This window comes from Colius striatus, chromosome Z, assembly GCF_028858725.1.
Source record: "Colius striatus isolate bColStr4 chromosome Z, bColStr4.1.hap1, whole genome shotgun sequence".
Lineage (NCBI taxonomy): Eukaryota > Metazoa > Chordata > Aves > Coliiformes > Coliidae > Colius > Colius striatus.
This window is the reverse complement of record NC_084790.1, coordinates 25,904,406-25,927,100: the sequence shown is the minus strand read 5'-3', so window position 1 is coordinate 25,927,100 and position 22,695 is coordinate 25,904,406. Positions and strand designations below refer to the sequence as shown.

At 37.6% G+C, this 22,695-nt stretch overlaps 1 protein-coding gene across 10 annotated transcripts in view; it reads right to left on the bottom strand.

Annotated features, from left to right (window-relative positions):
- Window positions 1-22,695, bottom strand: part of CSNK1G3 (casein kinase 1 gamma 3) — an 82,139-nt gene that overhangs the window by 18,846 nt on the left and 40,598 nt on the right. For all 10 annotated transcript variants that reach the window (XR_009820855.1, XM_062018289.1, XM_062018287.1 and 7 more), the window contains 5 exons: window positions 18,604-18,752; window positions 17,066-17,300; window positions 7,264-7,349; window positions 7,053-7,137; window positions 261-409 (listed from right to left, as the gene is read on the bottom strand). Coding sequence is in view for 9 of the 10 variants with exons in the window: in XM_062018289.1 (XP_061874273.1) it covers window positions 261-409; window positions 7,053-7,137; window positions 7,264-7,349; window positions 17,066-17,300; window positions 18,604-18,752 (704 nt within the window). In the remaining variant the exon portion in view is untranslated. The remainder of the gene's footprint in view (window positions 1-260; window positions 410-7,052; window positions 7,138-7,263; window positions 7,350-17,065; window positions 17,301-18,603; window positions 18,753-22,695) is intronic.

Sequence of the window (22,695 nt, the reverse complement as noted above, 5' to 3'; positions counted from 1 at the left end):
TCAAAAACCAGGCTGAATTCCTACAATCTTGTTTTGGATTGAACAAGAGATTTATCTTGATGTTACAAGTCCAAGTTTGGAAAGAGATTCAAAATTAAACATCTCAAGCCAAAAGATGAAATTTGAAACACATATGAAAGTGTACTTGTTCACAACACTAATGAGACACACATGTACTGTTAAACTCAAGACTAACACTAGCTCAAAACTGATCACACAAAAAATTTGCATTATACTACAATTAACTTAGCTGTACTCACCAACTGTTTGCCAATCCAGTCATATTCATAGTCAAACATACAGCCTTTCCGATCAAGTAAGTCTGTGAAGAGCTTTCTTAAGTAGTCATAGTCTGGTTTTTCAAAAAAATCTAGCCTTCTTACATAACGTAGATATGTAGCCATTTCCTCTACGTAAATAAAAAACATACATAATTGTCACGCCTGTTTTAATGGCATTCGACAACAAATACTTATTATTCCATTTTAAAGCAACTTCTAACTCTCACCATAAAACCCAAACAGTTGTTCACCACAAATCTGAATTGCTAGAAAGAAGTTACTTAGTAGTAATAATATTCAAGATACACTATCATATTCTAAACATATCCTAGAAAATTACTCCCCATTAATTTTTCCTTTGCATTACCTGTTAAGATGTTCTATTCAATTTTCCAATCCTGACGCACAGTATGCCAAAAAAGTGGGGAGAGAAGTGCCTCTACCTTTCAATTATTTTTTTTTAATTGATTGTACAAAGACAAGCCTAAGAAAAGCTAGAGAAGGCTGTATATGAATGTACATGGTTGACCGTCTCTCAAAGAAGACATGTAAAATTCCTGACTTTAATAGAGGATGCACATGTACATCCTTAAGCGGGCAACTCAAATGTCCTGACAAAAATCACTTGGTATAGGCTCAGTTGACTGTAGATTAATTACAGAAGGCTGCAACAGCACTGAATGCTTCAGGTGATCCCATGTGAAAGCATTGAGCAGAAGTGGCAAATATCCTGAACAGAAACACTGGAGAGTTACCTGAGCTCTTTTAGAGTGACTTCCGACCAGTATCAATTTAATATTGCTGTTTAAATACTATGTCAGTGTCATGGTTTGACATGATAGCCTTTTCTGGTAAGAGGGAAAGGGCTGTAAAGACAGCTCCTGTAAGAAGTTGCTCGCAACTCTCCCCAGCTCTGAGGCAGACCCACTTCTGGGGTTGAGCCAATTAGATGCCTCCACGATCACTTTTTAAGAAGACGGAAGAGGAGGTTTCTTCCTCCATCTTCTTCCTGTTTCTTCCTTCTTCTGTCCTTTCTTCTTCTTCTTCTGGCTGGTGGTGGTGCAAGGAGTAGGAACAATGAGAGAAACAACCATGCGGACTCCAAGGTCAGTGATGAAAGAGAGGAGGAGGTGTGCTGGAGCAGAGACTCCCCTGCATTCTATGGAGAGAACTGGTGAAGCTGAGATTTATTTTCATTTCTTTAAAGACCCCACATCAGCAGTAGAGACTCATTTTGATAATGATCCTGTATCAGGGGCAGACATTCATTTTGCTACAGCTGGCCCTGGACCAGGGGCAGCAATTCACTTCATTAAAGGCCTGAGCCAGGGACAGTGACTATGGCCGGAGGAGGCCGTGTCCCATGGGAGGGACCCAATCACTTCACTACAGACCCCCGAGCCAGGGGCAGTGATTTTCTTCTTTAAAACTATGGTTGGAGCAGGCTGTGTCCACAGGAAGGGACTCAATATCCACAGCTGTAACTGTGGGAAGGAACCCATGACAAAGTAATGCATTAAACTTATGCCCAGAAGAGGCCTTGTCCTGAGAGACTAACCCTGCAACTGCAGAAACTGCAACCGTGGCAAAGAATCCACGCCAGAGATATTCACCAAGAATTGCAGCTGCTGGGAAGAACCCACACCAGAGAAGTTCATTAAGGACTGTGTCCCGGGGGAGGAACCCCTTGTTGGAGCAGGGGAAGAATTGCCAGGAGTTGTCCTCGTCTGAGCAGACAGAGCCCATCTGCGAGAGGCTGACCACATCCCCCATCCCCTGCCCCCCCTGAGCCGTTGAGTGGGGAGGAGGTAGAGATATCAGGAGCAGTGAGCTGGGTCTGGGAAGACAGGAGGGATGGGGGAGGGAAAACTTAAAGTGTCAGTTGTAATTTTCTCATAATCCCACTCCCTTTTTGCTTTTGTTTCATTCTGTTTCTTGTAGAATAAACTTTCCTACTTTCCTCTCTACGTCGAGTACTGGAGTCTGTTTTGCCTGGAACTGTAATTGGCAGCGAGCCCCCCCTGCCCTTGTCTTAATCCACAACAACCTTGCTTATCTTTTTACTCCCATTTCTCTGGGGCCTCTGCCATCCTAATGAGGGTGGGGGTGAATGGGGACACTGAGCAAAAGACTGTTGTGGTGCTGCTGTGCTAGCTGGGCCAAACCATGACAGTCAGCATACAAATGGAGATTCATTTGGGTAGGTGATACAAGGAAATTATAAGATTCTCCTAGTAGTGGAGACAACCAGGGAGATTTCTGAAAGGACTTGGATCTGTAAAGATAAAAGTAAAGAGCTTTCCTCATCATTAAAGTGTATGAAATACAGTGTATGTGCTAGCAGGCAGAATCTTCTACTTAAGGAAAAAGTTCTAGCAGAAATCTCTTGGCAAGTGAGTAGAGCACACAGAAGTCCCATTCCTGACAATGGCTTTAAAAGCCATGAAAGTTTTCTGAGACAATGGCTGTTAGAAACATGCATCTTTATGGACAGAAGACTACAAGAAATCAAAGGGCTAAAAGGGAAGACCCACAAACATCTGAAATACAAGGTCTACACCCTACAGAGAAACTGCTCAGACATATACTATATTTGCAGTAACTCCTTCAGGACGCCATGAAATGAAGGGCATGTGGAAATAAAAGAGTCTGAGAAAAAAAAAGCAGATGGAGAGAAGAAATAAATGTTAGCAAGCTTTCACAAAAGACCAAGTCCTATAGGTCCTTCCACTCCGGCAAATATTACAAAAACTAAACTACTGGAAGAGTGAAGAGAATAACAATTAAGGCATACTGAAATTTTGTTTCATTCCAAGTACAACTATCCACATCTTGCTGCTATAGAAAGAAAATGAGTAAACAAAATCCCTCCCCCACATTGCAGTGGTTTTGAGCAGAGTACCATAATAACTTCTGATATGGATCAGATGAGGCATTTGAATCAAGTTCTGAGATGAGAGTTCTGGGTAGATAGTACTCTTAAAATCCAGTTTGTTTAGGGATCTTGTCTCATGAAAGAGGGAGAAACCACCCAATGGCAAGCCACACTGAGAAAAGCAATGAGTCCTCACTCCCAAGCCAAAAAGGCTGTTTACATAGACCCAAAGTACAAGAGAAGTCATCTCTATATGACAAGGGATGACAATTAAGGTTAAAAGATGCATCTATGAAGAGGTATGTACATCAGAAGGAGCACAATAGCATCAACGCACATTCACCTTGACCCATACATCACATTGCAATAACTTTGGAGAAGCTGACATTTTATGGTACAAATAAGGTGCTGTAAGAAGCCTGTCTTGTGAGAGAGGATGGCTGGGAAGTGCAGAGGCAGTGCTAAGACTGAACTATGCTAAGTTAAATTCTTTCAGAGGTAGTGGGGTAAAAAGAGAAGTGAAGGTTTGAGATCAAGTTGATAATGGAGTTGTGAGGCAGCATCTTATTCTATTAGTGTTGTCAAGAATGCACCACCACACAATGGAACTGAGACATCCTAAATTATTCAGCCCTGATCAAAAAAAAAAAAAAAAGAAAATTAAGTGCTCTTTTAGGCATAAGCAGATGGAACAGTGTATTGAAGGAATTCCTTGGCACCTGAAGTCCAGCTTAGCAGACAGGTAATACACTTCAGCAGCACTAGCCAAGGACAAAAGTGTCTGGGGAAGAAAAAAAGAAATGCTGACACATTGCTAGGGACTTCTTTAACCACATTTTGCAATGCAATCCAGAAAACAAAGCAATAAAGGTACATTTTCTGAGGTTCGAAGGCTTGAACTGAGCCATTTAATGCAGTTGAACCTGTTACAAGTGGATGACTCCAAAAACCAATCACCTTTATCATGCATTTGAAGTAGAAACTTTGGAGTTTCAATCCTTTCTCATATTTTATACAAAGCTTGAAACAAAAGTAGTGTTACACTCAAAACCAGTACCATTTCACAGGACCGGATGAAAGAGGTGTTTCACAGTAATAGACTAAAGTATGTTTGACTGTTTGACTGAGTTCTCTTGCCTTAAAGAACATTAATCAGTTATCTTGGTCTTCAGACTAACTGAAAAGAACTGAAATGAAGATGGATGTACTTCTCATTCTATTCTGTCTTCAGTGACAAGGACCAGAACGAGGTAGAAAATCCTCTGCTGACATGCAGGAAATTCCACATACAAGAATATACTTATTATGCAAATATATATATACTATCAATGAAGATTACTTTCTGTGGTCTCCAAGGCAAAATATCTTTTGCCCATTCCACTGTCAGATCAAATCCTGTCAACAAGGATGTACTTGATGAAATTCAGTGGAAACAGTCCACTAGATATATGGAGCTACTCACACAATTATTACACTTAAATTAGGTATTTACAGAATTTTAGCAACTACATAAAAGTCAATATGCAAGACATGAATGCAATACTGGATGCAGAAGATATATATTCCAGAACAGATATTTTCTCCAGATTTCAGTTCTTGCCAATTCACCAGACATCAGTTTAGACAGTTGCTCTAACTTGTGTAACAAATTTCAATTTAATTTAATTTTATTGGGTTGGGGTTTTTTGCTACACAGAAGAAAGTGAAATGAAAATATAAGAAAAACCTATAATGGACTACTTTTTACCACAGGGGTAGAAAAAACATCACAAGTCCATCTAGTACACTGCCCTGTCCCACAGCAAATTGGTACAGTCTTTTCCACCTAATTTGTTTCCACACAGCTCCAGCAAAAGAAGCTCCATTGTCTCCCTAGCAATGGCAATCCCTTCATGCTCTTCACTATATTTGAAACTCCACAGTCTAAACTTAACTGGGTTGGATTACATTCATTACTTTATCCTAGCTGCTCTGGAGGTAGCAATCTGATTCACTTCATGTTTATAGCAGCAAAAGTATGAGAGAACTTCATTCCCTCAAAATTTTGAATAGATTAATCCTCGTTCTTTCTGTCTTTGGTGATAGATCTAGCAAATTTGTCATACAAGCTCTCTCACTTCTTTACGAGCCACCCTTAAAATAGGGTATTTTTTTTCTTGAACTACAGTCTCCAAAATTGTATACCGATTCAGTTGAGGCTTTACAGAAATAGAATAGAAATGTCAATTCATGTGTCTTTCAGGCTATACCATTGTCCTGGTTTCAGTTGGGATAGTTTATTTTCTACCTATTAGCTGGTATGGGGCTGCATTTTGAATTTAGTGTGAGAACAGCAGTGGTAATACACTGCTGGTTTACCTGTTGCTAAGCAGTGCTTATCCCAAGTGAAGGACTTCAGTTTCCCACAATCTGCAAGTGAGCAGGTGCACAAGAAGCTGAGTGGAAGCATGGCCAGAAGAGCTGACCCAAACCAGCCCACGGGCTATTCCATACCATAGAACATCATGCCCAGTATAGAAACAGCATGGGTTTGCAGGGAGGGGTAGATAGCTTCTCAGGTACCAGTCAGCAGGTAGTGAGCAAAGGCATTGGGCATCATTTGTCTTTACTGAGTTTTACTGCTATTTCTTCATTATCTTCATTTTCATTACAGTTATTATATTTTATTCTAATTTTTGAACTCTTATTTCAACCCATGAGTTTTACTTTTACCCCGAACGGTAGAGGACAGAGGGAGTAAATGCATCGTGCTTAGTTACCAGTTGGGATTAAACCACAACAGTCTTGTCTATTTAATCCAGTTTCATTTGGTGGGGGGAGGGTTGCTTGTTTATTTGGTTTTGAAAACATAGCAGCCTGACACTGTTCACTTGCATTCACTTTGTGACTGACTTGGACTCATTACCTAAGAATGAGGTAAGGAAGTTAGTTGATTTGGGTTTATTGATCTGTATTTTATATTTTTAAGACTGTAATTATAATCAGTCAGGATTTTTTCATTCCAACTCCACTGTCAAACCTACAAATTTTCAACTTAACATTTGCAAGTTTAATAAACATGCTCAATTACACAGGCATTTGAAAATACTGAACAGATCCAGCACAGATAGCTGTTCATGTTTCACGGTTTTTAATTTGGCAATAATGTACTCAAGAACTTCAAATTGTTTTATGCTTTTCTTCCCATAGCAGATTCCTCTTGATTATACTTTTAAGATTGCTTGTGAGAATATTTTTAAAAGCATCAGAAACAATTATAAAAAGAGCATAAAAAAGCAGAAGTACTAAGATTTCATGATGTAAAACACCTGCTTCTTGCCCACAAGGGTCACTATGGACAGGTTTTTTTTCTAAGGGGAAATCAAATCAATTTGTTGAGAGTGATTTCTCAGAAAACCCATTTTGACTATCTATGATAACTGTGATTACTTTTCAAGGTGTTTATTTTCATTTTGGCAAAATTGTGTCCATGACATGTGTGTATTCCCTGTTCCAAACCTATTGGTCTGACTTCTAAAAACGATTTTTTTAAAAACGATATTCTGGAATAGTTCACTGATTCCTCATGCACTTAAGGCGAGCTAGAAGTGATGTCTGAAACTTACCTGCAAGTTATTTCAAATATTATTTGAAGCTGCTCTTAATGCAGTTTCAGTTTTGCAGTTAGTTCAGATTATAGCTGAAAAAGTTTGCAAAATTTTGTGTGTGAAGATACAAGATTAAATAATCACTGTAAAAATATGTATCATAATTTTTTAAATGTTTCCTTTTAGAATAATCTATCTTGGAAGAATACCAGCATTAGCTTATTGCAGCTTCAAAGGGTAATTCTTGTATTTACAGTAGTTTTGTTTTCTAAATCAATACACAATACTTTTATTAACAGTAGATATTACCTGGGAAGTTTTCACACAATAAGTCTATAGGTGTTGCCCGTTTTGTGTCTCCAATCTTCTGGTAACGTTCTTTTAATGTATCAGCCTAAGCCAGAACAAAACAAGCTTGAAGTTATACAGCTTGCAGATAAACTTTCAAAAGGAAAAAGGTCATAGCAAGAAAAGATGATGATCTGAAAATAGGATAGAGGAAGATATCAAAACGCACTACCTTTAAACCTTGCCATGGAAGGCTTCCTCTGAGAAAATACATAAACATATGACCTAAAGCTTCCAGATCATCTCTTCTACTTTGCTCTGAAACAAAAATCGAATATTATTAGAATGTTCAATCTGCATAATTTTCCATTATATTTAGAAATTCTTTTCCAAATTATGTAAAAAGAAATGAGAGGTATAAAGTGTTCAAAATAAAACTGAGCACGTAGAAGGCTTCTTGTATATAATGGATTCCATTAAGAACACAGCTAAAAAAAAAACAAAACAAAACACCCAGGTGCAAACTGCAGATATATTCATCTAAACAGTACTTCAAACAAATTATCTTCCTATAAGAAATAGTTCTTCCTTTAAAATATATTTTGACCATTTACAAATATAATGACATTTTAATTCTACTATATTTTGATACATTAATTGTGAACTTGAGATAATTTAATAAAGTTTTATTTTAACTCATTTTTCCTCTATAAAAATCACAGTGAAGATGGTATGTTTCTCAGAGATACTTTATGGAATTTCTGAGTAAGCCAAAGGAAGACTGAAGATGTCTCATTATTTCATCAGAAAGCAGCATGGTTAGGCAGGTACATAAAGCCCATTCTCAGTCTAATTGATTTCAATACTAAGTTACAGAAGACAGTGTCCAGCATGGCTACAATTTTTCGGTGGCAGTCCTTCAAGAAGTTCACAGAAGACTGAAGAAAAAGGAAAGTACAAACAAGCAAAATGCAATGTATTCAAAGTTTTCAAAGCTGATTCTGTATTATTTTTAATAGAGAACAATAAAAGTCTTCAAATGAATAACAAAAACCAGACTTTTACATTTTCACCTGACTTCATTCTCTATTGCTGTTTAAACAACTGCTATACTGTATTATATTTTGTAGTATTTACCACTAGAAGTAGTATCTGCCTTTATAGAGGTATCCTCCTATCTAACTCTCTAGAGGTAGTATTTACCTCTAACTTTGATTGTGTCTCTGACACAAGTCAGAAAACCAAAATATTAACATTGTTACATTGTTTGCCCAGGTGGCCAAGCAGGCCAATCACATGCTGGTTTGTACTCCAAATAGTATGGCCAAAAGCTCCAGGGAAGTGATTGCTCCCTGTACTCCGCCCTGGTGAGGCTATACCTCAACTAACGTGTTCAGTTTTGGGCTCCTCACTACACTAAAGACACTAAGGTGCTGGACAGTGTCCAAAGATGGGCAGTAAAGCTGGTGAAGGGTCTGGAAAAGAAGTCTGATGAGGAGAGATAAAGGGAACAAAGGTTGTTTAGTCTGGAGGAGGCTGAGAGGAGACATGACCACTCTCTACAACTATCTGAAAAAGGGCTGCAGTGAGATGGGAGTCCATCTCTTCTCTCCAGTGATGAATAATGAGAACAAGAACAAACAGACTCAAGTTGCACCAGGGTTGTTCAGTTTGGACATAATTTTTTCACCAAGAGGTTTATTGAGCGTTGGAACAGGCTGTCCAGGGAGGTGGTGGAGGCACCATCCCTGGATATATTTAAAAGACAGGTAGAAGAGGTGCTGAGGGACATGGTTTAGTAGAGGGCTTGGCAGTGTGAGGTTAGCAGTTGGACGCAGCGATCTTTAAGTTTTTTTCTAACATAAATTATTCTATGCTTCTATACTCAATATTTTCAAATAAGAAGAAATCACTACACTTTGACAGCAAAAACAGAGAAGTAAATAAAAAAATGGTTGTTAGATTTTGAAAAGAGAAAACTTAACATAGCAAATCTCACTATGACCTAATGAACACAAAATATTACCACAAATTCAGTGCATCTGAAACATAATTCTTAATCCTCATATAAAAATAATAATCTACTTATTACTCTGTTGTCTATTGCTGTATTCTCATTTGAACTCACAATGTCCTCAAGAATCTGCTATAGGAAAGAATATTTTGTTTGGTTTATTTTTGGGAAAGGTAACTGTTATTTAGAACACATTTGAGTTCTTTACTTATCACTTTGGATTAATAAAAAATAGTAGAAAAACAGCCTTTCCTATGGATGGAATTGCTGAAGTTAAGCTTGAAAAAAAGGAAACACTAAGATTGTATTGCTATTGTTGAATGAAGGATCTCTGAAAACTGGAAAAATACTAGCAGTAGACTAGCTGGAACACAAAAGGATTTAAAGCTTCAGCTAGAGGAAGGGCTCCTGATGTACACTGGTCCCAGTGCACGACAGTTCAAGGAAACTGAGAGGATCTGATGCCTAAAAGGTCATACGATCGTGATGACAAACACACAATAAAGCTTCAGGGCACACAGTCTCCTTTATCCTAAAGGTAGCTAAATTAGTAAGTCACTAATAACTGTTACTTAGTTCACAACCTATAAATAAACCAATCCTCTTGATTCCAATAGGCTGATTTTAATGACAGCTAGAACCTCATTCAGCAGGCTTTTTTTTTGTAACTTAGACAGCAATCATAACATAGGTCAAAAAACATACATTCAGTCTTCAGTAAACTTCCATCATAAACACAGCATTCCTCTCAAAACAAAGTTCTACTGTTTGCTACAGGAATGATGAAACAGTAGAAGTATACTAGCTATTTAGATTAGAAGATGTGTTATTAGTTACTGGGGTGATTACACAGTTTGACACAGACTTATTAACATAATTGAAGTAGACGGATAGTGACAAAATCTGAACTGTCACTCTATAAAGTTTAGCAAAAATTAACTTGAAAGTTATAAACCAGAATTTGAAGCCTTACTAAAATCTTATAAAATTACATCAAAAAATGATTTTCATAAAAGAATAGTATCCCCTCCTGGACAAAATCATGATGATGCTGCTTCATAAAAGTGAAGCTGTATGCCAATATTATGTCAATTAAGGGCAACTGCAGAGTCCTGAACCTCAGGAGGAACAACTCTACGCACCAGTACAGGCTGGGCACTGACCCACTGGAGAGCAGTTCTACAAAGAGACTGGAGTGTCCTAGTCGACAATAAACTAACTATGAGCCACCAATGTGCCCTTATGGCCAAAAAGGCCAATGGTATCCTGGGATGCATCAAGAATAATGTTGCCAGCAGGTCAAGGGAGGTCCTCCTCTGCCTCTACTCTGCCCTGGTAAGGGCTCATCTGGAGTCCTGTGTCTGGTTCTGAGCTCCCCAGCTCAAGAGGCACGGAGAGTCCAGCGCAAGTCCACCAAGATGATCAGGGGACTGAAGCATCTTCCTTATGAGGAAAGGCTACAGGATCTGGGGCTGTTCAGCCTGGAGGAGACTGATCTCATTAATAGCTACAAGTATTTGAAAGGTGTAGATCAAAGGGATAGGGCAGCCCTTTTTTCTGTAGTGTCTAGCGATAGGACAAGAAGTAATGGAAAAATGCTGGAACACAAAAAGTTCCATTTAAAGATAAGGAAAAACTATTTTACTGTGAGTGTGAGGTAGCCCTGGCATAGGGTGCCCAGGAATGTTGTGGTATCTCCTCTTCTGCTGGTTTTCTAAAGCCATCTAGACATGTTCCTGTGTGACCTGATCTAAAGTGCACCTGCTTGTGCATGGGCGTCGGACTAGATGATCTCTAGAGGTCCCTTCCAATCTCTTCCATTCTGTGATTCCGTGATTATCATAAGCACATATTGTATCATACTGTTGTGTTAAGAATACTGTGGACTTTACAAAAGTCATATTTTCAGTTATATGTGTAATTAAGGGAGCAGAGACACATATAGCTGAGTTTGTATAAGAAGCATTGTTTCATATAATTATGGATATATATAGGGAGTTTACACAGAAAAAAGTATTTATATAAGGCAGTTACAATCCTCTTCCTGAGGTCTAGAGATAATTGAGTGCATAAGAGAACGTAACTAGCAAATTTTCTATGGGGGTCCTAGGTCTGGAAAAAGACTTCATCCTACACCACTGGCTCAGTGTAAGCTGGAGTTACTAGATTCCTGGAGAGCCATCACCACAAGGAACTGCAACTGTAGAACATACTTTTTTTTCTTTGAGTTTCTGAAAAAAAACCTCAGGATTTAGGCTAATACAATTTTAGGTCCAAGCATACTCATTAAAATTAATCCAATGTACAATTACTATTTGCTGGTTTAGATTATAAAGAAGTCTGGCCCCTAAAACAATAATTTTAAATCCTGACCATATGACAGCTCTGATAACAGAGAAGATCTACTCTACAGGTAAGGGTGGGGTTCTTTTGGTTTTCTTTGAAGGTCAGTACTGTTTAAAGTAATTTACTTCATTTGGCCTTCATTTAGCATTCAAGAGCTAAAGAGTTGTTAAAGAGTTGATTCATTCCCAAAAGAGTCTCAGGCATTTGTTGTAAGATAACTAGTCTCTGTCTCTGCCTCTTCTATAGTTAAGCCCTAGCAAGAAAAGACTAATTTAGCCAAGGATATTGGTTGTTCCCCAGAGACAGAGTCAGCCATATTATAGCAATTACAGCTTCATATGACTACATTTCCTGTAGCCAAACAACATAGACAACAATTCAGTACACTGTTTTTCTGAATGTAGGGAAATTCCAAAACAATTACCAATTCAGATTTCCAGCAAACAGAGAAAATTGTAGGGCTTGTCTTCCATAAGCTCCCAATCAGAATATACACTCTTTGAGATACCTCTCCCCCTTTCTAAAAATGAAGGAGACCAGAAAAGAAGTATGAATTATTTCTATCCCCAAGAGAAACTACCTCACAGAAGCAAGGGCACCAGCTACATGCTGATAAGAGATGCAGAATATTTTTGTTTCCTCCAAATTGCTATATGAATAAAACCACCACATTCTTTTTTTTTTTCAGAGACAAAATGACTTCTATTCCAGATACAAACTCCCAGATTAGCACAAAACTATCAGAAATTCTTGATCAAATGTCTGTTTCTGGAAAAAAAGATTATTGAAATAATTGACTACATGATGTTCAGTAACTACACATCACCTCAAAAGACTAGGTCATGTTAATTTTGGCAAGTTTGACTAAACTATGTGAACATTTGAAGTCCTTCTAGTCACTATGCACTGGTTATAAGTTTTAAACACTATAGATTTTCAAATGTACTTCTGATTGAAGAACAACATATATTCTTATTTATATATACTAACATATAATAAGTTACAGTCCAATAAAGCAAACTTGAAATTAACCTATAACAAAGAAGAGAATATAAGACAATGGGAACCTGACAGTCTCCCTCTTTAGTGAAAGCATACATTTTTTTACAAAGGTCAACCGATACCTAAATTGCTGGGAAAATTACCTACAGATTAAAAATATTGCCCTATTTTCAGTACTTAATATATCCTACATGGCACTAACTCTGAAACCAAATGACTAAAAGAGTTTGAAGAGCTTCACAGTTCTTTATGTCCCACCACAGGAATTAAAGAAATATTACATTTTTATGGAGGAATCAGTATACACAGAAAAAAAAAAACCAAAACCAAAAAACACTCCACATAAAGGAGAGGCTATGAAAGTAAGAGCCTCATTTGCACTGTTCAATGTTTGTTAGATCTAAGACATCATGACAATAGTTCTCTGTCACCAAAGAAATGCTTGAAAAATAAGCAGGTCAAATAGAACCATTGCTCCAAGCGCAAACTGAAGCAGAGATATGACATGAGGTTGTACTACTCTGCACCTTTTAGCAACATCACCATAAAGATTTCAAAAAAGTCTTTCTAAACCTCTTCTATCTACATTTAAAAATTTTCTATGTAAATGACAATCTGCTGTGAGAAGACTTACCACACTAAAGTGAGACAAGCAACCAAAGAGTATTAGCTTTGCCATAGACACCTTGGCCAGAGGTTTCAGTATATCCCTACTCACTCTTCCTCATGGCTTTGCATCAGCTTGAGGGGTACAGAACTACCCATGATACACAAGTTAAATATAAGTTTAATATGTATGAATGTTCTACCAAGTTACTGTTAGACAAAAAATAAACCTGTTCAACTAGAGATTCAAAATTCTTCCTACAGAGGGGAAAAGACGCTCTTGAAAGAGTCATTTACTATGTTCCTGTCATTTATTCCACTCTCAGCTTCTACCGCTGCATGGGGTTCTTGTGGCCCAAGTGCAGGACCCAGCACTTGGTCTTGTTGAACCTCATACAACTGGCCTCAGCCCATCACATCAGACTGTTCAGGTCCCTCTGTAGAGCCTTCTTGCCCTCAAGCTGGTCTATGCATCTGCCCAGCCTGGTGTCATCAACTCCCTCAACCACATCATTGATAAAGATGTTAAGCAAAACACGTCCCAGCACTGAGCTCTGGGGACCACCACTGGTGGCTGGCTGCCAACTGAATTTAACTCTATTCACTACAACTTTCTGCGCCTGGCAATACAGTTTTCCACCCATCTCAGAGTATGTCCATGCAAGACATGGGCGGCCAGTTTCTCCAGGAGGATGCTGTGGGAGACTCTGTCAAAGGCCTTACTAAAGTCCAGCTTCAGGTGGCCCTGATTGATCAGGGAGGTTGAACAAGGTGATCTCCACAGATAGCTAACAACCTCAACCATTCTGTGATTGGCTGGCCACCAATGCAGTCTTTCTTCACTTGCCAAGGGTCACTAGACAAAAACTGGATTAAAAAAACTGGATGAGCCAGCAATGTGTGGCCAACACATCGTACCACACATCGTACAAAAGTGTCCACCTGGAATATTGTCTTCAGCTCTGGGGCCACCAACGTAAGTGGGACATGGACCTGTTGGAGTGAGTCCAGAAGAGGGCCACAAAGATGACCAGGGGAAGGAGTCATCAGCAAAAGAAAGACACTTCTCACCTGGCTAATTTAATCTAATTTCATCTGTTAAACAGTTAACATAGCAGTTAAACAGCATATTGATAACTCCTTTATGTATGAAAATTTTAGTCTTAAAAAGGCAAAGCAAACTGGGTAACTGCTTCACAGCTGCTCCGTTACATACAATCTCACTAAACATAGCCAAGCATGCTGTATTCCAGGATGTTCATAAAGCCAAGACTCACAACTGTTTTTCACAAGATTTAGTTACATTACAAATATGAAATGTGTTTTTGACAAACAATATTGTTGAAATTTTTGTACTCTCAATATTTAAGTGCAGAGAATTACACTAGTGCTCCCTATACTGACCAGACACTCTCTTAAATACCTGTTACTTTAATTCTATACTTTCTATAGAAGCAATTCCAAAAAACTGGAAAAAGCAGCATGGGAGACCTTCTAACTTTTTAAAAGGGAAGCAAGTGTTAATTTGTCTTACTTTCAGAACTTCCTCTAAAAGCATGCATATAAGGAAGCTATCCATCCTGAAGATGATTCCAGGATGTGGGACTGCCAATGAGACCAACCCATAAGGCTGCTTTCAAAATCAAGTATCAAATAAAAAAGCAAGACACATTAAACAGCACTTTTTTTCCATTTCACTAAACAATATGCAGTGTGTACACATGTAAAAAACCTAAGTTTAGGTGTACAGAACCCAAATATAACTTACCAAATTACTGGGATCATCTTTCAACAATTACCCCATTTCACTAATTTCTGACCCTGTTTCTGATAATCTGAGGACATTCTAAGTCTTATCGTTGAATATATAACATAGTCATAGATCAACCTGCTTTTTTAACTCTACTTAATAGACAAATTTGAGGTAGTTTTAGGAATCTGAATGAAGAAAGCAAGATCAAGACATGCCAAAATCTGTAATCAATGACAGAACTGGTTTGTATATTATGAAATTAAATGAAATCATCCAGCTTTGCTTGTGAAGAAACAAACCAGCCAGAGAAGGTAGATATACAAGTCAGGCAAAATACAACTCAAAACTTCCTTTCAATCATAAAGTTATGTTTGGCCATGTGAAATCAATACATTTTGAGATGTCAACATAGAAAACTACTTTCTTTTCATCTTCAGTTAAGTATACTGGCTTAAAACTTCCTTTTATCTGTTTCAGAGATTTGCAGGTTTTGTTCAATTTGAAAATGTGAATGGTTTCAGTAGCAGAAAACACGAATGGTTTCTCAATGGCCACAAAGTTCCATAAACATGAAGTACCTTTGAACTATAAGTATTGTGCATCCTTCTCTATGAACAATTCTAAAAGCAACCTAATTAGTAATTGCCATGCTATGATAAGCAACTGGTTCATACAAATTTGGAAGTATCAGAATTGAAAACTTGTGTTTATCTGGAATAAAGAAAGAACACTTAGCTTACTCATGCACCTTTTTCCAACTAAATGTACTCATAATAACAACTTACATTTATATATACACATCCTGGCATTTCTATAGTTCATTCTATTTTACAACAGTAGCATAAACTTTAAATACTGTGACAAAGTCTCATTGACAGTATAAGCATTTAAAAAAAAAATCAAAAAATCAGCATCAAATATGTTACTTTTATTCTACTACACGGTGCAGTTCAAAAGAATCAAAAAACTGGCAACGTAGCACTGAAGACTTATATTGTTGCAATCTACTTTTGAATCTTTAATAAGCATATATATACTTATATATGCATATGCTTATATATGCATATATACGGAAATCCTGCTTGACCAACCTGATAGCCTTCTCTAAGTGCAATAAGCAGCTGGCTAGATGAGGGGAGAGCAGCAGATGTCATCTACCTTGACTTCAGCAAGGCTTTTGACACTGTTTCCCATAACATCCTCATCAGAAAGCTCAAGCAGTGTAGCTTGGATGAGTGGACTGGGAGGTGGATCGAGAGCTGGCTAAATGAGAGGCCAGAGGGGTGGTGATCAATGTCACGTTCAGCAAATTCCCTGATGACACCAAACTGGGAGGACTGGCTGATTCACCAGAAGGCTGTGTTGTCCTGATTGATAATAAACTAAATATGAGCCAGCAATGTGCCCTTGTGGCCAAAAAGGCCAGTGGCATCCTGGGATGCATCGAGTGGCCAGCAGGTCAAGGGAGGTTCTTCTCCCTCTCTACTCTGTCCTGGTGAGGCCTCATCTGGAGTCCTGTGTCCAGTTCTGGGCTCCTCAGCTCAAGAGGGACAGGGAACTTCTGGAGAGAGTCCTGTGCAGGGCCACCAAGATGATCAGGGGACTGGGGCTGCTTAGTCTGGAGAAGAGGAGATTGAGGGGAGATCTTACTAACATTTATAAATATCTAAAGGGTGGATGTCAGGATGTTAGGATGTCCCTTTTTTCTATAGAAGCTAGCAACAGGTCAAGGGGTCATGGGAGGAAGCTGGAACACAAAAAGTTCAACTTAAATATAAGAAAAAACTATTTCACTGTGAGAGTGAGGGAGCAGTGGCACAGGCTGCCTAGAGAGGTTGTGGAGTCTCCTTCCTTGAAGGTCTTCAAGACCCGCTTGGACATGCTCCTATGCAACCTGATCTAGGTGACCTTGCTCCTGCAGAGGGGGTTGGACTAGATGATCTCTAAAGGCCCCTTCCAACCCCTACCATTCTATGATTCTATGACTCTATGATATATACTTCCCATCCCATCCAGCCATGGTATACTTCTAAGGTGAAGATGTTCTGTTACTAAAAACCTGCACTTCATCTTTCTTTAATGTATATCCAACAAACATAACTATTTGCTGAGATCATGATGATTAAAGACACAAAGAACCTTATTTTCATAAACAGTATTTCCATAAGGATACAGTACACAAAACTTGCAGTTCTTAATGACTGCAGTCTAAGCAAAATGACAACTTGAAAGATTTCAAACAAAGAACACTTGTTGAATTAATAAACATTAATACCGTCAATAAACATACATACAGTTAATAAACATACATACCTTTTCCTAAATGTGTATTTATACTCATGTATCTAGCTGTTCCTGTAAGGCTCTTATGTTCTCGATACTGTATATGCTTCTTTGTTTCTGGATCTATATACTCCTTTGCTAAACCAAAATCTATAATATGAATAATTTGCTGGGTTGTGTTTCCAGGTCGTCCTATTAAGAAGTTCTCAGGTTTTACATCTCTATAGATCAAGTTCTTTGAATGGACATATTCCATACGAGAAATCTTTAAGAAAAAAAGAAAACCAAAAGAATGTTTAGTCTAAACATCAGGTTGCCACATTAAATTGTAGCAGAATGTAAATATTTTACATTGACTTTACATTTAGATATATATATATTTAGAGGTATATTTATCAGTCCTCCTATCAACTTAAAACTAAAGAGCTATTGTTCATAACAAGGTATTTTCTAGTTAAAATCCATTAAAATTGTACACACTTCATAAGCAGATACATCACTAGGTGTAATGTAAGCTTTCACACTGGAATCAATTAATAACAGAAGTTATCTCTTTTAACAATAGCTGTATATTTTGTGTGCATTAAAACTATTACCAGAAATTATGTCATCAAGCAGTGAGTAGCAAAGATCTATGTAGATTTATTACATATTAAAGGTATAAACAAGAGAAGCACTGAAAGTTAACTTCTACGCATATAAACTCCAGTCTAGCTGGATTGCTATCAAAATTTCGATATTCATAAAGGAACAGCAAGTATTAAATAAAGATGATCTTTGGATCTGTGATGATTTGAGCATTTTAAAAAAATCAACTCTTATCATTTTGCTTGTAAATAAGCTGAATATATATTTATACCTGCAGGTATACACAGTCACGTTTTAAATAGCTATTTTCACCCTTCATGGGTAAAAATATGTACCCCTATAGGAAAATAGAGGTTCAGCATCATTAATATTTCATAAGGACTTACTGACACATTGTATCAAATTAAATATGCAGAGCCTTATCTCTCTTTCTCTCTCCTTCCAGTTCCACCCATACTCAGTGAGAATCAAATCAGGAAGTTAAAAAAAAAAGGTAAAAATTCTTAATGGAATAATTACAAATGGAATAATGTCGTGCTCTTTAGTATTTCTGGAAGGGTTTAAGGATTTTTTGGTTTGTTTGCCTTTTTTCTTTCTGAGAATGTCTCGGAAAAATATTTACACTATTTAGAAGTTCCACCATTCAACTGCTTTGATGGATTAAAAATATTTTTATTTCATTAATGTTTTCTTTTTAATTAACTATGTCAGATTGAAATTCATGTTTTCAGGTTGTAATTATGAGAACTCAGAAGACACAATGAAATTACATTCATGCAATGATTCCTGAAAAACCAGAACAAAATAAATGCAAACGAAACAAGCAGTCATCTTCCTAAAAAAAAAAAAAAAACGGTGGCTTCTAGAGAGTATGTGATAGAAAACATTGAAAGTGCAAATCTCTTAGTGGAAGTAAGTATTTAATCCACTGCAGACTGACTTAATTATTCTAATGAACACTCAACATCTATTCTACTTACCAACTGTATGGCTATCATAAGAACGGTTTTAAGAGAAAATGTCCTACCACACAAGTCAAATAAATCTTCCAAACTAGGTCCAAGTAGTTCTAGCACCATAGCATTATATTTGCCACATGGGCCAAAATAGTAAACCTGAGGTATTCCATCTGCAAAAATGAAGATAGAAAGTAATTATAAGGGGTGAAATAAGATTCATGAACAAGCCACAAAAATTCCTATCCCATTTCAAAGAGACTTGAAGTTAAAAATACATTTCTCATACAAAAGGAACTATAAAACCTCACAGAAAATATAGGCAAAAAATATAACAGGAGTCATGAAAGTAATACCAGTATCATTAAATATTTTATAAATATTACATAGTTGACTTGTGAAAGATTTAAAGCTTTCTATAAATCAGAACCTATCTGTTGGATTTTGTTACAGTAAATAGAAACAGGATTTTTTAAAAGTAGGAAGAGAGATTTAAATAAGCTTCCTTTCAAAAAAACACAGACAATTTGATTAAACCTTTCAAATTAGGCTACGACAAAACTACGTTAAGATATAAATCTACCTTTTAAACCCTGGAAAAGATTAATGAATACCCAAGTTTAATGAGACATTAAGTTTTGGATACATCTTCTAAATAAAAGTACCACAGATAGCATATAGTTATAGTCATCACTTTTTAGGGGTGGGTTTTTTTCCAAATACATGCATTTCCTACTTAAATTTTAACTGAAAGACTTCTCCTATCTTATTTTCTGTTTAGATAGCACCTAAAAAAGAATATTTTCCTTAAATTTTAGTTCACTAAATACCTTGAACAACAGAATAGTTTGAGGGCTTTTTAATATCTAGATTCGTAGTCAATTGTATTGTAGACTGATCTAATGTCATATGAAGGACAAAAGGGCTTTTTTTAATGTAAAAGTAAGAACAATTTTCAGGAATTTTTAGAAATCTCAGGGAAACTTATTATAAAGGTTCATTCTGATTTCACTTCTTAGGTATCATACCAGAGAACAGTCTTAACTTCTTAAACTCTTTCAAATATTGATGTCCAGAAACAATCCATTAAATCCTAGTCTTACTGTCAAATCACTTTAGAAGAGAAAGATCTTTGAATAAAACACAATTTCACATAAAAAATGTAATACTAACAAACACAAGGTTTACTTGTGGGGCTTTCTTTACCTATAAAATTATTAAAATAGAAATTAAGTTTAGAACACAGCATATAAGGATAAAAAAGTATCCCACCATATGTTAACGGTCTCTTAAATACCTTGTAAATATGTATAATACACATCTATGTAAGAGGGTAAAAGGCAAATATAGTGCTAATGCTACATTTGTTTTCAAATCTTGCATGGAGACTACAATGTGAACTGTCACTCTGATATGTTACTTCAAAGTTTAAAATTTTTCCTGCTGTAAAACAAGTTATATTCCTCAACATAAACCATCTGAAGAGTATGTTAATTCACTGTTCATAAAAATGGTAGAAAATGAAGACTGTATTATTATGCTGACAAATTGGTTTTTGTGGAGTTTTCTACGGCAGCGCTACAGAAACTCTGGCAAGAATACATGCTTACAGTACATATTTACTCAGACAGCTTGTGATACCAAGGCCATAAGTTATCTTGAAAATTAGGGCTAAAAGCCTTGCAGTGAGAAGATTCCCTTACTATCTAGTCTACCACCAGAATCACTGAACAAAGGTGTAAGCCATACACATGAGGAGACTAGCAAAACTACACATTACCTAAAAAATTTACTTCTGTTTTTCTCCCCTTAACAGAATAATAATAAGCATGTCGAAATGTTGTGTCTTCAAGTTCATATTTCTTCATATATGCTCACATGCTTTTTCAATACATACATTCAGGAAATTAATAAGAAAACATCCCACACTTGTGGACTTTTGCACTTTATATAAAGCTCTATTGTCTGCCTTAGGAAGCCAGACAATCCACAAGTTTGAAAATAGCAATAGTTAAATACTTATGACCCAATTTAACTCTCTCCTTTTTGTACATAAGCATTGTACGACTATACAATTAAAAATAATAATATCATTGTCTATGTTTATCTTGCACTTCCTCATATGTACAGCATCTCTACCATATTCAGCAGAAAAAAATCTTTTCGCCTAAAGAATCTAGTTATTCCAGATTCTTTTTGCTCTTCAGTATGTATCCTCTGTGCACCATTTACTCCTAATAGTCAATATTCTGAAAACATTTTTCCGTTCATGGAAGCTTTTTCTATGGTGTTCATTGTTAAAATACCATACTACACAAAACCTATTTTCAGAATATCTTCATGAAATCCTGGCTTTTATCATCCTTCTACACTCAAAACAGATATGCAATTGGGTCCACTACAGCTTTGGGTAAAGAGAAAAAAGAAAAAAACAACTTACCCTTTAGCAAAAATGAAAGCACACAAATGCAGCATTTTAAGGGCATTTTCACTAATCTCTTTTCCTACAACTGAGAATACTAAAAACATGGTCTCCAAAAATCCATTTTAAATGCTCAGGAAGGATGACCCAGGAAACTACAGGCCAGTCAGCCTCACCTCCATCCCTGGAAAGGTGATGGAACAATTCATCCTGAATGTTATCACTGAACATATGAAGGAGAAGATGGTTATCAGGGTGAGTCAACATGGCTTCACCAAGGGGAAATCCTGTTTGACCAACCTGATAGCCTTCTATGAATGCATAACCAGCTGGCTAGATGAGGGGAGAGCAGCGGATGTCATCTCCCTTGATTTCAGCAAGGCTTTGACACTGTCTCCCATAACATCCTCATCAGAAAGCTCAAGCAGTGTGGCTTGGACGAGTGGATGGTGAGGTGGATCAAGAATTGGCAGAATGACAGAGGCCAGAGGGTGGTGATCAACGGCACAGAATCGAGCTGGAGGCCTGTGGCCAGTGGAGTTCCACAGGGATTGGTTCTAGGGCCAGTCTTGTTCAACATCTTCATCAACGACCTGGATGAGGAGACTGAGTGTCCCCTCAGCAAGTTCGCTGATGACACCAAATTGGGAGGACTGGCTGATTCCCCAGAGCCTGTGCTGCCATTCAGCGGGATCTCGACTGGCTTCAGAACTGGGTAGAGAAGGAACCTCATGAGGTTCAACAAGTACAAGTGCAGAGTCCTGCACGTTGGAAGAAACAACCCCATGCACCAGTAAAGGCTGGGGGTCGAACTGCTGGAGAGCAGCTCTGCAGAGAGAGACCTGGGAGTCCTGATTGATAATAAACTAAATATGAGCCAGCAATGTGCCCTGGTGGCCAAGAAGGCCAATGGCATCCTGGGATGCATGAAGAAGAGTGTGGTCAGTAGGTCAAGGGAGGTTCCTCTTCCCCTCTCTACTCTGCCCTGGTGAGGCATCATCTGGAGTCCTGTGTCCAGGTCTGGGCTCCTCAGCTCAAAAGGGACAGAGAACTTCTGGTGAGAGTCCAGCGCAGGGCCACCAAGATGATCAGGGGACTGGAACATCTTTCACACTAGGAAAGGCTGCGTGAACTGGGGCTGTTTAGTCTAGAGAAGAGGAGATTGAGGGGAGATCTTATTAACATTTACAAATACCTAAAAAGTGGGTGTCAGGAGTCTGGGACATCCCTTTTTTTCTATAGTAGCTCGTAACAGGACAAAGGGTCATAGGATGAAGCTGGAACATGTGCGACCTGGTTCCTATGCAACCTGATCTAGGTGAACCTGCTTCTGTAGGGAGTTTGGACTAGATGATCTTTAAAGATCCCTTCCAACACCTGCCATTCTATGATTCTATGATTCTGGAGGTTTTCAAAACCCGCCTGGACTTGTTCCTGTTTGTCCTGATCTAGGTGGACCTGCTTTAGCAGTAGGGTTGAACTAGAGGATTTCTAGAGGTGTCTTCCAACCCCTACCATATTGTGTGATTCTATGAATGAATTAATTTATGTATTAATTTATGTATTATCATAATGAATTGTAAATCCATTTAAAACCAATATGGCTTTCCATCCCATTTTACTCAAGGAAAAATCAAAAAAGCCTTGAAAATGCACCAATCGAATACTGCTTGAATTTTATTTTCTTTTTCTAG